A 16124-nucleotide genomic window follows, 5' to 3' on the forward strand; every position below is an offset into this window, starting at 1 on the left:
ATAAAAATATTGCAAGCCAATCAGGTTGTTAGTGCTACTTTTTCAGGTGTTTGCTCTCATTACTACTAGACTTAGTAGTTACACTGGTTCACCGAGAAGTAGAGGACCCCTATCATGTACTGATGTACCAGAAAGGAACTTCAGAAATGGAATTAACACAGCGGTACAAAACCTACCTTCCAACGTTGTTGTTTTTTTTTTTTTTGGCTAAAGTGGTGTTGACGGCCCCTTCGAGTGGTCCGACTCACCATGGAGTCCTGCCCGCCCCCCAGGCATTTCTCAGGGTAAGAGAGAGTAGGCTATTGCTCCCGCCTCTTAATCAGTCACTTTTTATGCCTACACACATGTTCTTCACTGTCCTAGTAAATAACTCATCATAATACACAAAATTGTTTATCCACTAAATCATTGAATTCAAAATTCAACAGTAACTATCATAATAACAAAAGAAACAGCATGAATGATCCATCACAGTAACAGTGGCAGTAACAATTGAAACTTTGTACTAATCAGCTTTAAGAGCTTCTTCCATATTCTTGGCCATATCTTGCAAACTAGAACTGATTGTCGAAACCAAGCCCTCAAAGTTCCAACCCTTTAATGGATCCGTGACATATGACCATTCAATCTTACATCCGTTACCCTCTGATGACACCTTGATTGTTGCTACATAGTTTTCAAATCCCATGTTGCTTTCAGTAATCTCATAGCTTAGGCACCGCTCGTTCGAATCAATTGATAGTAACCTCTCGTTGGCCCATATACTAGATCCCTCAACACCATCATGGGATTGGGTTCCAGGACCAGCACAATATCGCACACACCCTGGTATTCCAGGACCTGGTGTTCCTTGGACATGGCGACAAGTGTCAATTATCGATAACCACTTATGTAAATTACAGTAGTCCTCGAGGAGAGGCCATATTTGGTCTGCAGTAGCGCTTAGTAGCTTGGCAGAAGCCTTTCCTTGCCACTTCCGCTCTTCAGCCATGTGTGTTTGTGTGTGAAAGAGAGAGGGGTACTACTCGTCAATTTTTAGGATCACTTATGGCCTATATGAATGAAAGGATTATTTGACAGATTCCAGTACGATGTGTAGGCCGGCGTCGATACTATCAACTATACCACATTTTAAAATAATCACCTGCCGAATTCCATGAGTATGTTGTCCTGCAGAAAAAGTTTCCCCGACAAAAGATTCTTGGTTTTATATTAACCTATTAATTTCAGCAAAGGAGAACACATTGATTGCTCTGCACACGCTTGCATGCCGATATATAATTAATAAATCCATAACTCAAACTTCAAGGAACCACAAAATGAAGCAAACCGCAAATTCACAAAATTAACATAGATATCACTTAACTGAATAGAATAGTAAAATCCATCAACGACTCCAGTACAAAACAATACTGTAAGACGTCGACTACAACTTAATCAATACAAATGGACTAGCAGTGTTCACTACCTAGAACTGCATAAAACCAACACAAACAATAAATCTACGAAATAATGCTCCATTTTTATTGTAGACAAAAGGAGGCTTCTATGCTGCACAATAGACCAACATCAGAATAGTAGTGCTGACAGCCATCACCAATGAAATAGAGATCACTGTGACCGAGACTCCTGAGCTTGGATGAGGTGGTGACGCAGGTGAACCTGGGAATAATGGTTGGGGTGGAATCGCAATAGATGGTGGAGATGGAGGTGTTGGTGGATGTAGAGTCATCACATCAACGAGCAACCTCTGACCCTTTTTGCAATGTTCTAGTTGCCCACTTATGAAGTATGCTGGTCCAGGATTTTCTAGCTTAATTAGAGTCTTTCCATCGGTGAAGGTAGCTATTGGTCTCTCTATGTTGCAGTGGTAATAACCGCCTTTGTTCACCACAAGAACTGAATCATTCTGGTACTCAAAAACTGTCCACAAAAGTAACAGAAACACAAAAACACTTGTTACACACATTTTAACTACAAGAAATATGATATTATGTAAACAAAACACTACATATACGTACAGTGTATATGTCCATGTACCAAACACTATTTGGCGTGAACTCAAAAATAAGTACCGAGACCAAATAAATGTACCAAAGCAACGATAAATCATTCACCAAGTTCTCTCCATAGTTAATAAGAGAGGAAAAGCTCACCAAATGAAATCATTGAAGAATTGTTTCAAATACCAAGTATGACTGATATGACTAGTATAAGATCATCAACTTCGTCATAATTTTCTTAATATTAATATTGAGATGATGAAAGAAAAGAATTCAAGAGTATAGGAACACATACGTAGAGAATCTCCAACTAGAAATCTATTCGTCCCAGCCCACTGGCTGTACATTGCAGTGTCATTCTCATACGGCATTCGCCAACCTAAATTTTGACCAACCTTAAATTCTGTCCCATTAGAGACGCCAATGTTCATAATGATTAGAGTGCAAAAGATGAAAGTACCCCAGAGAAAACCCACGTTGATCTTCATTTTAATTGTGAAAGTTGGAAGGTTAGAGCAGTGATTGTGACTTGTGAGAATGTGTGTTTTGCAAGTGAAATGCGCTCAAACCTTCAGATATGAATTTTTAAGGAGTGGTTCTGAAGGAATGCGCTCAAACCTTCAAATATGAATATTCAAAGTGTTTGGCAATAGCGGTTATGGCCAGTTATTGTTAGTTTTCTATCCATGAAGGCGGGACAGCGAATGGACGTGGGTTAGTTTCAGTTGAACTGCAGTTTTGTTTTTGGACTTGGTGTGGCATTCGAAAAGATTTTAACACTTGTAATCCTACAAAACGTGCATACACGTGTTCACGTGTCACTGGTGCACTGGGAAATGGGTGGATTCACAAGTATTCAGTTATTTTAAAATCCATGAATTGGGCTTCTTCATTCACAGACTGGGTGTAAGTAGAACAAACTCAAATGCGAACATCTTGGATCCAAGATCCGGTCCAGTAAGAGTGGGAACTAAATATATGACAACATTTTAATTACCGAAGAACATCCATACTGACATTATATTTACTGAAGAATCAAGGATGCGTGCAGCACTGACAAAGAAGTAAAAGATAAACGAGTGACAAGAAAGAAAATAAGATTATTTGCAGTAACAGAGACAGCGGGGCGCAGAGTACACTGGATGATTATATAATAGGTCAGAAAAATTGACATTTCCTGAGGCATTCATACACCTGAACAATCACATTCCACTTGAATAGATTAAAACAAAGGGACGCAATACGTAACTGAAGTCTGAAAATACAAATTTGGGGGCAAGATGGCATCTGAATAGGGCTCAAATTAGACAGCAAGGTAAAACACTCTTGTAACATAGTACACAACATTAAGTGATGTAAAGACAAGATCTCGCTTGGTCTTATGGTGGAACAACACTCCTGCTTACAGTTCCAATGGCACTAGATCAATAGAATAACAGGAAGCACAGAAAATGAAAACGCTGTAATTTACTCTCAATTTGTGAGAATGGGCTGCGAACTGAAACAAATAAGAGTGGCTCTTCTTTCTATTCATTACTGCTATGTATTGCAGCATGCAATTCATTTTGGTAGACCAAGCTAAGCATCACTTCATTGGGAGAAACTTAAACTGTCACCTCTGGATAATAATTTGATTGCAACATACATAACTGGACCAAGACATGGAGCAAAGAAATTGAAGTTCAGCCACCAAAAGACTATAAGACTCCAGATGGCAAGGGGTAATACCTTGTGGTGAAAAGAGAAGAAAAAGGAAAGGCAGAATTTTACTCCAGACCAGTGAGATGTCCCTGCTAGCTCCTCCCATTACAGTACACGAGCTCTCTTCAGCCAGGGAAAATGTCGACACCACCACTTGCAGTACTTCGACGTGACGAAAAATGCAACAACATATTGGTTGAACCAGGAAATTTTTTAATACAACGAGCATGGATCAAGACAAGAAAAGCCAGGTTACGTTCTTTTTCTTTCTTTCCCGTGCTTAGCTGACCTGCTATGAATATTAAACAAAGAAGCAACTTACTGAAAACTGCATGAACTGCAATATACTTGAAATGAAAGCAAAACAAAGACTAAATAGCTTTTTTGGTAGCTCTGTTGTATGCATATTTTTTCAAATACAATTTTATAATGACATTTCGAAGATGTGAGAATGCAAGGATAATCCCCCTTCCCCAGACACACGCATTATGAATAAAACAAAAAAAATCATATGATCAATTGACGTGTATTTATACTGTTCAAACGGTGTTATCTTCTATGCATGGAAAATTAATTTTGAATCTCCTCAGACCACATACAGATTAGAGATATGTTTGAATGCAATTTGCTGACACAGGATTATTTGCAATTCTCCTTCCAGGCATAGGTGATCTCGATCGTCAAAATGAAAAAGATATGGCATGTAGGGGAAAAAAATTTCTATGGGACTCAAAGATGATAATTCCAAAAATGTACTGTGTATCCTAAAAACCTGCCTTTTTTCAAGACGATTTTGAATTCTTTCTCTGTTTGTAGGTTGAGAGTTTGGATAAGATGGAAAATATAGTAATTGATCGAGAAATAGGGGTAATCAAACCTCCTGAAGCTGAAGGCACTCTCATGAAAAGAAATATCACTAGGAGTTGTTAATCACCAGGGATTAAAGCATAAACCTTAGTTTCTCACTTTGAATTTTCTGATGAGAAAAATTACCCACTTCACTTTTATTTAAGAAAGGTACCGAACAACGGGGAAACTTGGCTTAGAACAAAACAAACATACATCTCCAACCATAGAACAAAGTTGTTACTACAAGCCACTCAAATCCAAGAAAGAACTCAAATACAATTGAGATAATTTAGACTGATTAACATCAACACATAGCAGTAATATGATATAGGCCACTCAAATCTTTTAAAGGTACAGTAAAACTTGTAATATGCATGACAGATAGTTTCATGGTTCACAGAGGAAGTAGCACTCTAGACGAACTTCCATAGTAACCTCCCAGTAACGGTTCAGGAGCATATGACAGCTCAAGGTAAATACAGCAAAATATGTATATGTGGCTGTTTACACTTTTAAATGAGTTGCAAGGGCAACGTAAAACCATTGAAATCCTTTCTCACGCAAAACACTCATGCATGCGCAATGGCAGTCTAGATGAAAAATTAAACTTTTACGGAATTTATTTTCTGACTTTTTATGTACCTTACGTGTAAGAACAGCTGCCGCAGGTAATCTTAAAATCTATGTCACACACCACTTCTTCGAGCTGTCTCATTGCCCATCAATGTAGCTTGCAGCTGCATTCGCTTGGCGACTCTAATGTCAAGGATACTGGGTGGCACTGGTTCAAGGGAGCCATGTACATTGACCAGGTGAAAAAATTCCCGCTTACTGAGGTTTTTCTTCTGAATGAGTTCACTAACCACAGCATCCATAAGTGTACGATTTCTTTGCAGGATCTGTTCACATGAAATATCAGTCTCTATAAGCTACTAGCAATTGTCAACAGAAGCTACCCAATGATGACAAGTACCTCTTTAGCACGCAGATAACACATGTTAAGAATCCGCAAGGCTTCCAAATCAATCTCCTGAAGGATTAAGGATTGTAACAAATAAGTCAGACAAAAGCAACTAGGTATCATGAAAGAGAGACATGTAAATAAATCATACATTTAGTCGGTCTGCAACCCAAAAGTCAGATAACCCATGATGTTTCTCAGAAAGGCCACCAAGAACAAAACTCCGAGCAGCTGACCTAGCATTATCTCCTGTTTCTGCCCAGATCGTGCTTAACTGAAATATTTCATCATGTTGTATAATTTGATGAGGATCACAGTAACCCATGGACAGAAATATAATAATATTGGATTAATAACCAGATCTCCATGTATCTTAAATCACTGTAAGGAACTGAAAAATTATATTGTATAATCAGATCTTCGTGCATCTTCATGTATATATTGTCAGTTTTAAAATTATAATAATAGTAATAATAATTAAAAAAAAAAAAAAAATGCTAAACATAACAATGAGGCACTGGTTTATCATACCCAGAATATTCTGAACTGTATAAGCTACAAAGGCATGCTAAACATAGGCATAACAATTAACGACAAGGATTTTAAGAGGCTTCTGGAACTTGAGCAAAGGGTTTTTTGATAGATAGCAAAGTGTTATGCCTCCAAGTCAATTAAGCAACCCTTTTTAAAAGGCTTCTGGAACTGGACTAACCTAAAACCCTAAATTAGCAGATGAGAATGGCATTTTATTACTTACGGGGGAAAATAGAACCATAATCTGATTACAAAGGAGAATGATGCATTGGCAGCTGAGCAAGTTCACCTAGACTGGTCTTCTCCATCACATCACAGCCTCATTGCTATGGTTGGTAATTACCCAATATTAGTGAACAAAAGTTTCTAAATATTCCAATATGATCTGGTCTTATTTAGTTACAAACTCTCAATAAAAAATTTCATTTGCCACTCAAAAGAAAATATATGACAATATATGAATTATAATACTAGATCAGTTCCTTGTGAGCTTTAGATCCGAAAAATCAGTGGAAACATTACTCTTTAAGTCTTGAATGAAAATTTTAAGCTGGCTAAAGAATGCCTTGCAAACGTTGGGTCCTTCCAATTGTCGTAAAATACACATTTATTCAAAGGATGACTGGATGAACTATAGCCAACTACATATTATTGTACCATGCAACATAGTTTTTATTCAAATGCAACAAGGTAATGAGATACAATGTCATCTTACCTTATTTTCACCATACCATATCTCATCAGCTGCTCTTGGTGCTAGCTGAACGGTTATATGGTCCAGAAGAGACTGTCGACTGCAAAATTCATTTCCGAGAATTGTCAATTTAAAAAGATGAATTCCATTACTTGCCTCTAGATTGACATTATTTTTTTGCCAAAGCACTTAAATGGGAAAAAGAAAAGAAAAATAAAGGGGTATCTTCTCAGTTCAGCTGTCAGTCATCTGATTACTGATTAGTCTTTAATTTATTACAACTTGATGGTAAGAGTGTAAGACTTGTCCCCCAAGGCCTAAACCCTAACCTTCAAACACGACCCCCCCCCCACTCCTTTTCACACCAGTGAAGCCGTGAAGGAGGAAACGACCCAAAGACTTTGGGGTATGACCCACAAAGTTTAAGCAGCAGGCTATGCCACACCTTTTGTTGTTAAAAACGAAAAATAAAAGCATCCTTACAAGTAAAAGGAGAGGAGAAATAGCTCCTGGGGAACCTGGATCAATAGTGATCACATGTGTAGATATTGGAAGAGGTACTTTTATAGTTGGCTTGGCATTTGTTTTTTCAGCGATAAATGATATGTTTTCATTTCCAAATAGTAACGAAAGTACATAATCGGTACCTCTACTTAGTGAGGCACTAAGTTATGAGGTTCTAATTTCCCATCTAGAATGACTACAATACCACTACAATACAACACCATACAACACAATGGGATCCCAATTAACTGTAAAGTCTTGGAACCTCAACCTTTTCAAAGTGGTTCGGTTCGTATCTCTTATGGTTGTGGGGTTTGGAGAGGAATCCTTAATGTTTTTCCTATGTTTCTGAAAGGTGTCCGATATAAGTTAGGGCTTGGTGACAAGATTTTGTTTTGGGAAGATAGTTGGTTAGAGGGAGGCTCACTTGCTAACGGTTATCCCTTGTTGTTTGGTTTGTCTAGCTTTAAAGGTAAACCGGTTACAGATTGTATGGTCAGAACTGAGGTTGGCATATCGTGGGGGGCAGAGCTCTGAATGACTGGGAGATCGATGTGTTAGCTTCCCTTATGGCTAGGCTTGATGTGCTACCTTCTATGATGTAAAACTGTGATAAGAGAGTGTGGTACCCGAGCAAGAAAGGTACTTTTTCTGTTAAGTCTTTTTATTTCAGCATTCCTACTTGGTCAAATTCTCATAATCGTTGTGCTCCTATTCCCTCTTTTCCCTCTTTTCCCATTCTAGTCATATGGGGAGCTAAAGTCCTCACCAAGATTTCTTTCTTTGCTTGGACAGTCTCCTTAGAGCGTATTCTTACCATTGATAATCTTCGGAAACGTAAAAAAATTATTGTTAACTATTGTCAATTGTATAGGAAGGATAGTGAATCTGTAAATCATGTTTTGTTAGGGTGTCCTTTTTCTTGGAACATTTGGTCTTCTTTCTATTTAGAGTCTTGTTTTTATTGGGTGAGTCCTGGGCAAGTGGTGGATTTGTTGAAAGGTTGGGGTCATGGTCCTTTTACCTCATCAGGCAATCGTCTTTGGAGCTTATTACCATTTGCTATTCTGTGGGGTATTTGGATTGAGCGAAATCGTCGACACTTTGAAGGTGTTTCCACATCTAAGCAAGAGCTTATCATATCTATTAAGCTAGGTTACATTGACACGCCGTATCGGACACGGATACGAATTGTCGGACACGGCAAAATATCAAAATTCGAGGTAAATTACATGTAATATGTGTCCGACACGGACACGTGGATACGTATCCGACACGGATTTTTTTTCAAAATATGGCATGTCCATGTAACCTAGCTATTAAGGCTCTATTATTTCAGTGGTCTAAGATTTTTAAAGAGTTTAGAAATATCCCTTTTGAGTATTTTGTGGTGAGATGGGATCGGCTTTTGTATTTAGAAGTAGAATAATTTGTAGTTCTCGGGTTAGCCTCTTGTGGCTATGTTTTTAGTTTTATTTTGTTTCTTTGTAATAGTAGGCTTTCTCGGCCTACTTTCTTTTCATATTTAATGAGATTTCATCTTTACCGAGCAAAAAAAAAAAAAAAACTTTTCAAAGTTGCCACACCCTTAGACCCCCAATCGTAGAGTGTTTCCTATAAGGTGGCACCAGAGGTTTATTGAAAGATAGAAAGAATAGCTCCCACACCCTATTACTCTTTTAGCAAATAGACATCGAACTTGAACATGGTCCACAACCTCTGTTATCTTCTCACAAATGACACACTCATCCACAATATCCATACTTTGCCGTCCAAATACAGTTTCATATAGGGTAGGAATTCCACTGATTTTAAAATTCAGTTGGATTTTGTCGAAATTTATAGGAATTCCGGTTTTCGGAATTCCAACAATTTTGAAATCCCAAATTATGATAGAAACAACTAATACTTTCATGGTGTGAAATACAGTGTATCACTCATGTACCCTAATTTTAATAGTTTTCTCCATACTGGAATCAAGATCAGCATTTACGTCTAAATGCCCTATTTTAATATTCTGTTCAACTGAAAATGTCATCAATTTTCCTAGTCAAATGCTTTCAAATAATAGAATTCCAATTCTAAATGAAATCGAAATAGGAAACCAACAAAGCCTAATTCCTAAATCTTACTAATAGTCCTAATTTAACTACGCAACATAATAAAAGGAAACCTCTCACAACTAGAAATGTTAAGTAAAATAAGCAATCTAATCTAATAAACACTAAAGACAATGTCAAAATCAATAATTTATTTCCTCGGCCAACTGAGAATACGAGCAATCGTCTACAAAGAGATACATAAATGTTTTAAGAAATTAAAGGTTTCGCTTTATAGCTGGATCTCCATACCTAAGCAATCCTTCCTTGAATTTAACGTGATCCATTTTCACCCGCACATAACCCAATTCTCTGCCAGCTCTAGGCGAAATAGTGATCTATTAAGAAACAACGATTAAAAAAGTAGAGTCAGAAACACCAATTTTTTCCACGCATAGTAGATGGCCATCATATAACGACTAAAAGAAATGGCAAGAGTAACTTGGATATTTCACAATATCGCCAGACTTTCACATACTTTTTTGTATCCAAGTTACCTTGATATGCTGCGAAAGGTACTAAATAGTCATTTCCAAGCGGACCAAGTTAACTTCGATGTTGAAGCATTATGTTAAATTGACACAATATGATGAAGATACATAAAACCAGAAAGTCAAGAGCAGGACCATACAAACTCAATATTTTTAGTATCGGGAAAATTAACAGCCATTACAGCCATGGAAGCTTCATTAAGAGCCAGCTGCTTCCACATCTCAATGCTTCTATCTTTCCTATCAAGAGCTCCTCTTTCTTCTATTTGTGCAGCTTGTAATAAATCGTCAGTTGTGATCTGCCCAATTACACAAATTTTACAACAATCACACTGGTACTGTCAAAGTTTTGCTGCTTTTGTTGCCTAGGAAACCTAGCATAGACAAGACTACTAAGCCAATCGTTGCAGTTGATTACTTCAGCAGCTATCACAAATATAGTAGTAAGATATCTATTTATAAAAAATAAAAATGAAGATGACATCTGATGAATGAGCGCTTTCCAGCGCCAGCATATTTTAGCATAGCATGTTTGATAGGAAACTGAACATTCGGGTGAGTTAATTGGTACATTCCTAGGCATTCTTAGCAAATTTAGCATGCAATTTACTCCATGCTGCTATACTAATTTTACAAAAGTTATTTTCCTCATAACTATCATAATCATCTTTTGCGAACGGAGAGAAAAATAATTACCTAATAGGTATTTCCTATTATCTATAAGAACAAAATATTAGGCTCTTAGAGAGTTAGAGACGCCTCAACTTTTACTTATGAAATGTTGCAATAATCTAATTTTTGTCATATAGATGTTAATTCATCTATGAATCCCCCAATTATAAACTAAACCAGAAGTCAATTTGGCACAATGAGGTTATGCTTCGTGACTGCCCCGAAGAATATCTTATCTCACTCGAACCAGAAGAGCAGTTTCAGTGTTACTGACTAAGAGACCACGATTTAGAAAGATAGTAGAAGAGGATAGCTGCATTATACTTCTGAAGAAATTACTTCAGGTAAAGTATTTGAATAACTGACATCTAAAACTTGGGATAACCCCAAAAGTGTGTTTTCAGAATTTTATTACTATTAATATTATTATTATTTTTTTCAATTTTTGGTGTATAAAAATGCATTTTGCACTTTCGACAGGTGTGTTATTCAACTGAATCAAGAAGCTAATTTATAGCATCCTAAGATTCAAATTCTACTGCGGTAAGTTCATCAAGTGCCAATCAAGGATGCCTTAACGATGACAAAAAAAATAAAAATAAAATAATATAGACATATATATACAGCTAGGCTCACAAACGTACGTCCGCAAACGGACTTCTCCAAATTCACATGTTTCTCTCTCTCTCTCTCATACTAAATCTCTCTTTAATTTAATACACTACACTCTCTCTCTCCTCGCACGTTTGTAAGTCTCCTCTCTCTTTCACTTCTCTTTGCTCTTTACACCCATTATTTTTCAGGATGGAAAAAAAAAACAACCAAATATTGGTCCTTGTAGAGAGATTGTTCTATTGGCTATAGAACATGATGAAAACTAAGTAAAGAAGATCAACGAAAGTATAGTTTCCCGCTGCCTTCAAATCAATAGAAAAAAAACCCAACATAATATTTCCAATCTTAAACCAGCACATAATGGTTGCTTGTTGCTTTGCTAGCAGACTTGAGAAAGTGGGTATTCCATTGTTTGTTAACATTCGTGATTTTACAGTGAAGCAAATATTTGGAGTTAGACAGACTGACTTCAAATTTGGGTCCATTTATGTTTTATAAACTGATTCACACTTTCTCAAATATAATCAATTATTGATTTTATGAATCAAGAAAATGAAATTTGTAATTCACACAAATGAAATACCCACTTAAATCCATTAAGAGAGAGTCTAAGTAAATTAACTTTCGACGTCTATAATTAAACACTCCTAAAGAGAGGGAAATTTTGTTTTACAAAATTGGTTATGTTTACTGGTCTTCTAACGAAAGAATGAAGTAGAAGAAAATCAATTCAAGTTGAACTGTTGAAGGGAGGAAGGAGATTGCAGAGAAGAAAATACCAAAAATAAAGGGAGTAGTTTCTCTCTCATGACCATACTAGTACTAGTTATTATTGTCTCCTTTATTATGAGGTATGTGTTATATGTGGGAATATTCTTCCACTTTTGGAGTTGGCAAAGAATCTCAAATATCTAAACACGTGACTTCCTATTTTTTGTTTTGGGTCTGCAAACGGGCATCCGTGTGTGTGTGTGTGTGTGTGTGTGTATATATATATATATACAAATAAGTAAATCCTTTCTAGAATTAACTTCAATATTTATTTCAACTTTGGGTTTTTGTGGACATCAAATGAGTGGGTGTCTTCGTCTTATCGTTGTAATTGTAGGCTTCCTCAGCCTACTTTGCTAATAAGTTGAGAAGTACCACTTTACTAACATCATAATGGACTACTTATGTTCTGGTCTTCCCACAATTTTAGATAATCTTCCTATTCTTTTCAAAGTAGGATGACTTGGATAACAGAGCCAAATCCCAATTAAATGGATGTATATGAAGAACAAGACATATATGAGGACATTAAGACCATAACATTGAACAAACTATACAAAATTTATCTGTGCAATAAGTGCTAACCTCGGACCTTCCTTCACGCATCATGTTTATAGCAGCGACCTCAATTATGTTAGCTAGATCAGCACCAACCATCCCTGCTGTCATGCTAGCAACAGCCATGTAGTCAACATCTTCAGCCATTGGCTTCTTCCGAGCATGAACCTGTTATCAGAATATGATATAGATACCTTCAGATTGAAAAGCTTAAAGCGTCCCAGCATATATAACTGAAGGAATTGACACGATGAAATTCCTTTCAAGATACACACAAAAATAATTCCTTCCACAAGACCAGTTAAAAGTCGCTACCTTCAAAATCTCAACACGACCCACAACACCAGGCTTGGGGATGTAAATTTTTCGGTCAAACCTTCCAGGCCTCACAAGTGCTGGATCAAGAATATCTGGTCTGTTTGTTGCAGCGATAGTGATGACTTCACCTCTTCCTTCAAATCCATCAAGGCATACAAGGAGCTAATTTATCAGGGAAAACATAGTTAACATGTAATTTGAAGTAAAAAAATCCGAAAATGACTACATTGTTTCAGTATATATAAATCGCCTGCCAACCTGATTAAGAGTAGCATCGCGCTCTTGTCCACCAGAACCCTTTATTAGACCACGTTCTCTTCCAACGGCATCAAGCTCATCAATGAAGACCACAGATGGTGCCTATAAGATGAATAAAAGAAAGATCATTTCAACAATTAATACATCTACAAAATAAAATAAAATCTACAACCCAAATTTGACTTTGATAACAAGAATCACACAATAGGAAATAACCGAAATATAACTTCTGAGATTTTTGCATGTATTAGTCACACAGACATACATGCAAGCCGGCCAGACACACTGACTTCTATCTAAAGCTGTGTCGAAAGTATAATAGGTTGTTGAGACCGGACGACACGTAATTCTAGAAATGAGTATTCCGATCGCAGAAGTTTTGGGGGTACAACTTCTTACAAACAAACAAGTAAAACATCAATAATAGACATGAACGATGGAGCAGAAAGCATGACAATCTTTGATGAATAACATAAACCAACATGTAAAATAGACCACATGCATTTCAAGTACAAAGTGCATTAGAGGGGGAAGGGGGGAGGGGAAGAGAGAGAGCAGATAAATAATGTATACATTTTCTCTTGCTTCTTGGTAAAGTCCTCGCACACGAGAAGCGCCGACACCAACATATATTTCCACAAACTGAGATGCAGAAATTGAGAAGAAATTTACACCTGCTTCACCAGCTACAGCTTTCGCCAACAATGTCTTGCCCACCCCAGGGGGTCCACAAAGAAGTATGCCACCTGACGAGGAAATACATCTCAACAAACTACGGTGCATAAAGAACGACCAGGTAATAAGAAATGTTGGGCAACATGAAAAGACCAAGACAAGTTATCCTAAACAATCAAAAAATTAAGAAGAAACAAAGAGCTTGAGCAGTATGGAAACCAACAAGGGATGGTACTTACTCTAGTTACCACTGCTGTACTTAAAAACAAAAAAAAAAAAAGATACTACAACACTGTGATATGAGGATAGCCAAACCAAGATCAGGTTGTGAGGGACTCGGTGAGCATAGCTTAATAAGACAAAAGATAGAAATTGCGAGCAAGTTGAGTATCTAACTTATGATAAAACATAGCATAAGATTAGCATAAGGGTGTCACAAATCAAATACATCAATTTATTGTTAAACTAATAATGTTGGGAGGGAGGGTCCATATTTCGTAGGCAGATTTTCAAAGTTCCAAAATAAGGTAACAGATAACCAGACCAAAAGAGTACATAACTGTGAAAACCTTAATTCCATCTCTTCAAAATCAGAGTTAAGTTTTACCAGAAGAGTATCCATGAAGACGTGATTTGCCAGAATAGCATAGCACGTGATAAGCATTTTCATGTTTTAGTAATGATATTATATAAACTTAAACTCAATCGCCCTTGAACCATTTGGGGAAAAAATAAAAAAGAACAAAGGCGTAAAGTTACATAAAACTGTAACAACATATAAGAAATCAAAAGACCACAAAGAATATACTCTCGACTCTCAATCATATTGACAAATGTTGAAATATAAGATAAAAAGCATCTCGATCAGACCTGGTATTTTCACTCCTCTACGTCGGTACATTTCTCCATGTGTGAAGAACTTCACAACCTCCTCGAGCTCAAGACGTATTTTCCCAAGCCCCGCAACATCTGAAAACTTAACATCCAGACCTCTTTCCTGATACTGAGGCAGCCTCCTACTATGCGCCCGACGGACACGAGCACCAGACTTCATAAATTGCATAGCCATCTTAAGATACTGATTGTCCTCACTTTTCCCTTCCTCTTCATCCATATCAGTTCCATCTACTTCCATTTGTCTCTCTAATTCCTTCATCTTCTTCCTCTCCTCAGCCTCAGCTTTCTCAATTTTCAACCTATCCTCATAATCTTTCTGTTGTCTCCTATAATTAAACACCACAGTCCTGTAAAATATATAGAAAAACAAAAACCCAAGAGCTGTCGACACATTCTGATCCCTCGCCAAATTCGCCCACACAACTGCCATATCCTGATAATTCTGCTTAGCCTTACGCATCGACTCCTCCGACTTAATCTTACTCATCACTTTCCTTTTCTTCCTTTCTTCCTTCTTAATCTGCGCTTTCAAAACCTTCTCCATCATCTCCCTATCCTCTCTAACTCTAGCCAACTCAATTTTCTTCCTCTTCTGTAACTCCTTCCTCGCATTCCCCAACTCCAACGCCCTCTTAGACTGCTTCTTTGTCTTCACCAACGACAACATAAACATCAGAATCTTCAAAAAAACTCCTAAATAAGGCGCGGGCATCTCCGGTTTCATCAACGGAGGCGTATAAGCATTAACACAAACCGAATCCAACCTTAACTCATCCCACATTACCCAAAACTTGTCATCTCTCTCTAGCGTAGGCAAAACCGTCCTCAAAACTCTAGAATCTTCTAAAACAACAAGTACCGAATCCGGCTTCTGTTTCAAACTAACCGTTGGCAACTTAATAATATGTTTAAGCTTCCCCTCATTTTTCAAACTCAATATTTCAGTATAAGCTATTCTATCACTAACAATAGGTAAGCTTTTCGACCAAGATTTCAATTCTTCCGGAGATAAAGGGGTTTCGGACTTTTTGGATGACCGCTTTTTCTCCGAAACTTTGGGAGCTGCCAATGCAGATTGTGGTAAGGACGAGGATATAATTGTAATTGTGACTGATAATTCAAGTAAGTTTAATTTATTGTTTTTCCTTTCTTTTTCTTCATTTTGGTTTTGTGATATTTTGGAATGATGATGACAAGTGATGTGTTTTTTATATCTTTGAGGATTATTAGTTAAGTTTGTTGATGGATAGAATGGGAATTTGGATGAAGCGAGTGTGGAGGAATAATTCATGGTTTTGGAAAACTTTACTTCATTTTTTTTCTTTTTTAAATTGGGAAATGTGGGTAGAATGGATATGCAGAAGACCGGAGGAGCCGTGAAATTACGTAATACGCCTCGGTATCGACCGGGTCACTCCAGTCCTTGTTGCTGACTCACCACTGCATTTCAGTCTTTTCATCCCGAGATATACTTTCTATGTAAAATTGGGAGCCTAATTTTGAGCTTTTTAGTCGTATGTGCAT

General features: G+C 37.1%; 3 protein-coding genes across 6 annotated transcripts; all 3 read right to left on the reverse strand.

Annotated features, from left to right (window-relative positions):
• Positions 1 to 505: 505 nt before the first annotated feature.
• On the reverse strand, positions 506 to 991 carry LOC147511588 (lachrymatory-factor synthase-like). Its single transcript, XM_086598513.1, has one exon. The coding sequence runs from the start codon at positions 989 to 991 to the stop codon at positions 506 to 508; it is 486 nt and encodes a 161-aa protein (XP_086454639.1).
• A 345-nt stretch (positions 992 to 1336) lies between these two features.
• Positions 1337 to 2735, reverse strand: LOC147511589 (early nodulin-like protein 7). Its single transcript, XM_086603253.1, has 2 exons — positions 2299 to 2735; positions 1337 to 1923 (listed from the first exon to the last, which is right to left on the reverse strand). The coding sequence occupies exons 1-2, from the start codon at positions 2489 to 2491 to the stop codon at positions 1547 to 1549; spliced, it is 570 nt and encodes a 189-aa protein (XP_086459379.1). The 5' UTR covers positions 2492 to 2735; the 3' UTR covers positions 1337 to 1546.
• A 549-nt stretch (positions 2736 to 3284) lies between these two features.
• On the reverse strand, positions 3285 to 16119 carry EMB2083 (AAA-type ATPase family protein). Of its 4 annotated transcripts, none has more exons than XM_086603250.1 (12): positions 14574 to 16119; positions 13602 to 13774; positions 13029 to 13130; positions 12768 to 12932; positions 12480 to 12620; positions 9977 to 10135; positions 9598 to 9683; positions 6764 to 6842; positions 5666 to 5788; positions 5527 to 5583; positions 5196 to 5452; positions 3285 to 3993 (listed from the first exon to the last, which is right to left on the reverse strand). In XM_086603250.1, exons 1-11 carry the CDS (start codon positions 15889 to 15891, stop codon positions 5240 to 5242), a joined length of 2616 nt encoding a protein of 871 aa, XP_086459376.1. In that variant the 5' UTR covers positions 15892 to 16119; the 3' UTR covers positions 3285 to 3993; positions 5196 to 5239. The 4 variants fall into 4 exon arrangements, with proteins under 4 accessions (XP_086459376.1, XP_086459375.1, XP_086459378.1 ...); XM_086603249.1 differs by having other exon boundaries at positions 3285 to 3996; XM_086603252.1 differs by lacking the exon at positions 9977 to 10135.
• Positions 16120 to 16124: the final 5 nt, after the last annotated feature.

This window comes from Coptis chinensis, chromosome 3 (genome assembly GCF_015680905.1).
Source record: "Coptis chinensis isolate HL-2020 chromosome 3, ASM1568090v1, whole genome shotgun sequence".
In the NCBI taxonomy this organism is placed as follows: Eukaryota; Viridiplantae; Streptophyta; class Magnoliopsida; order Ranunculales; family Ranunculaceae; genus Coptis; species Coptis chinensis.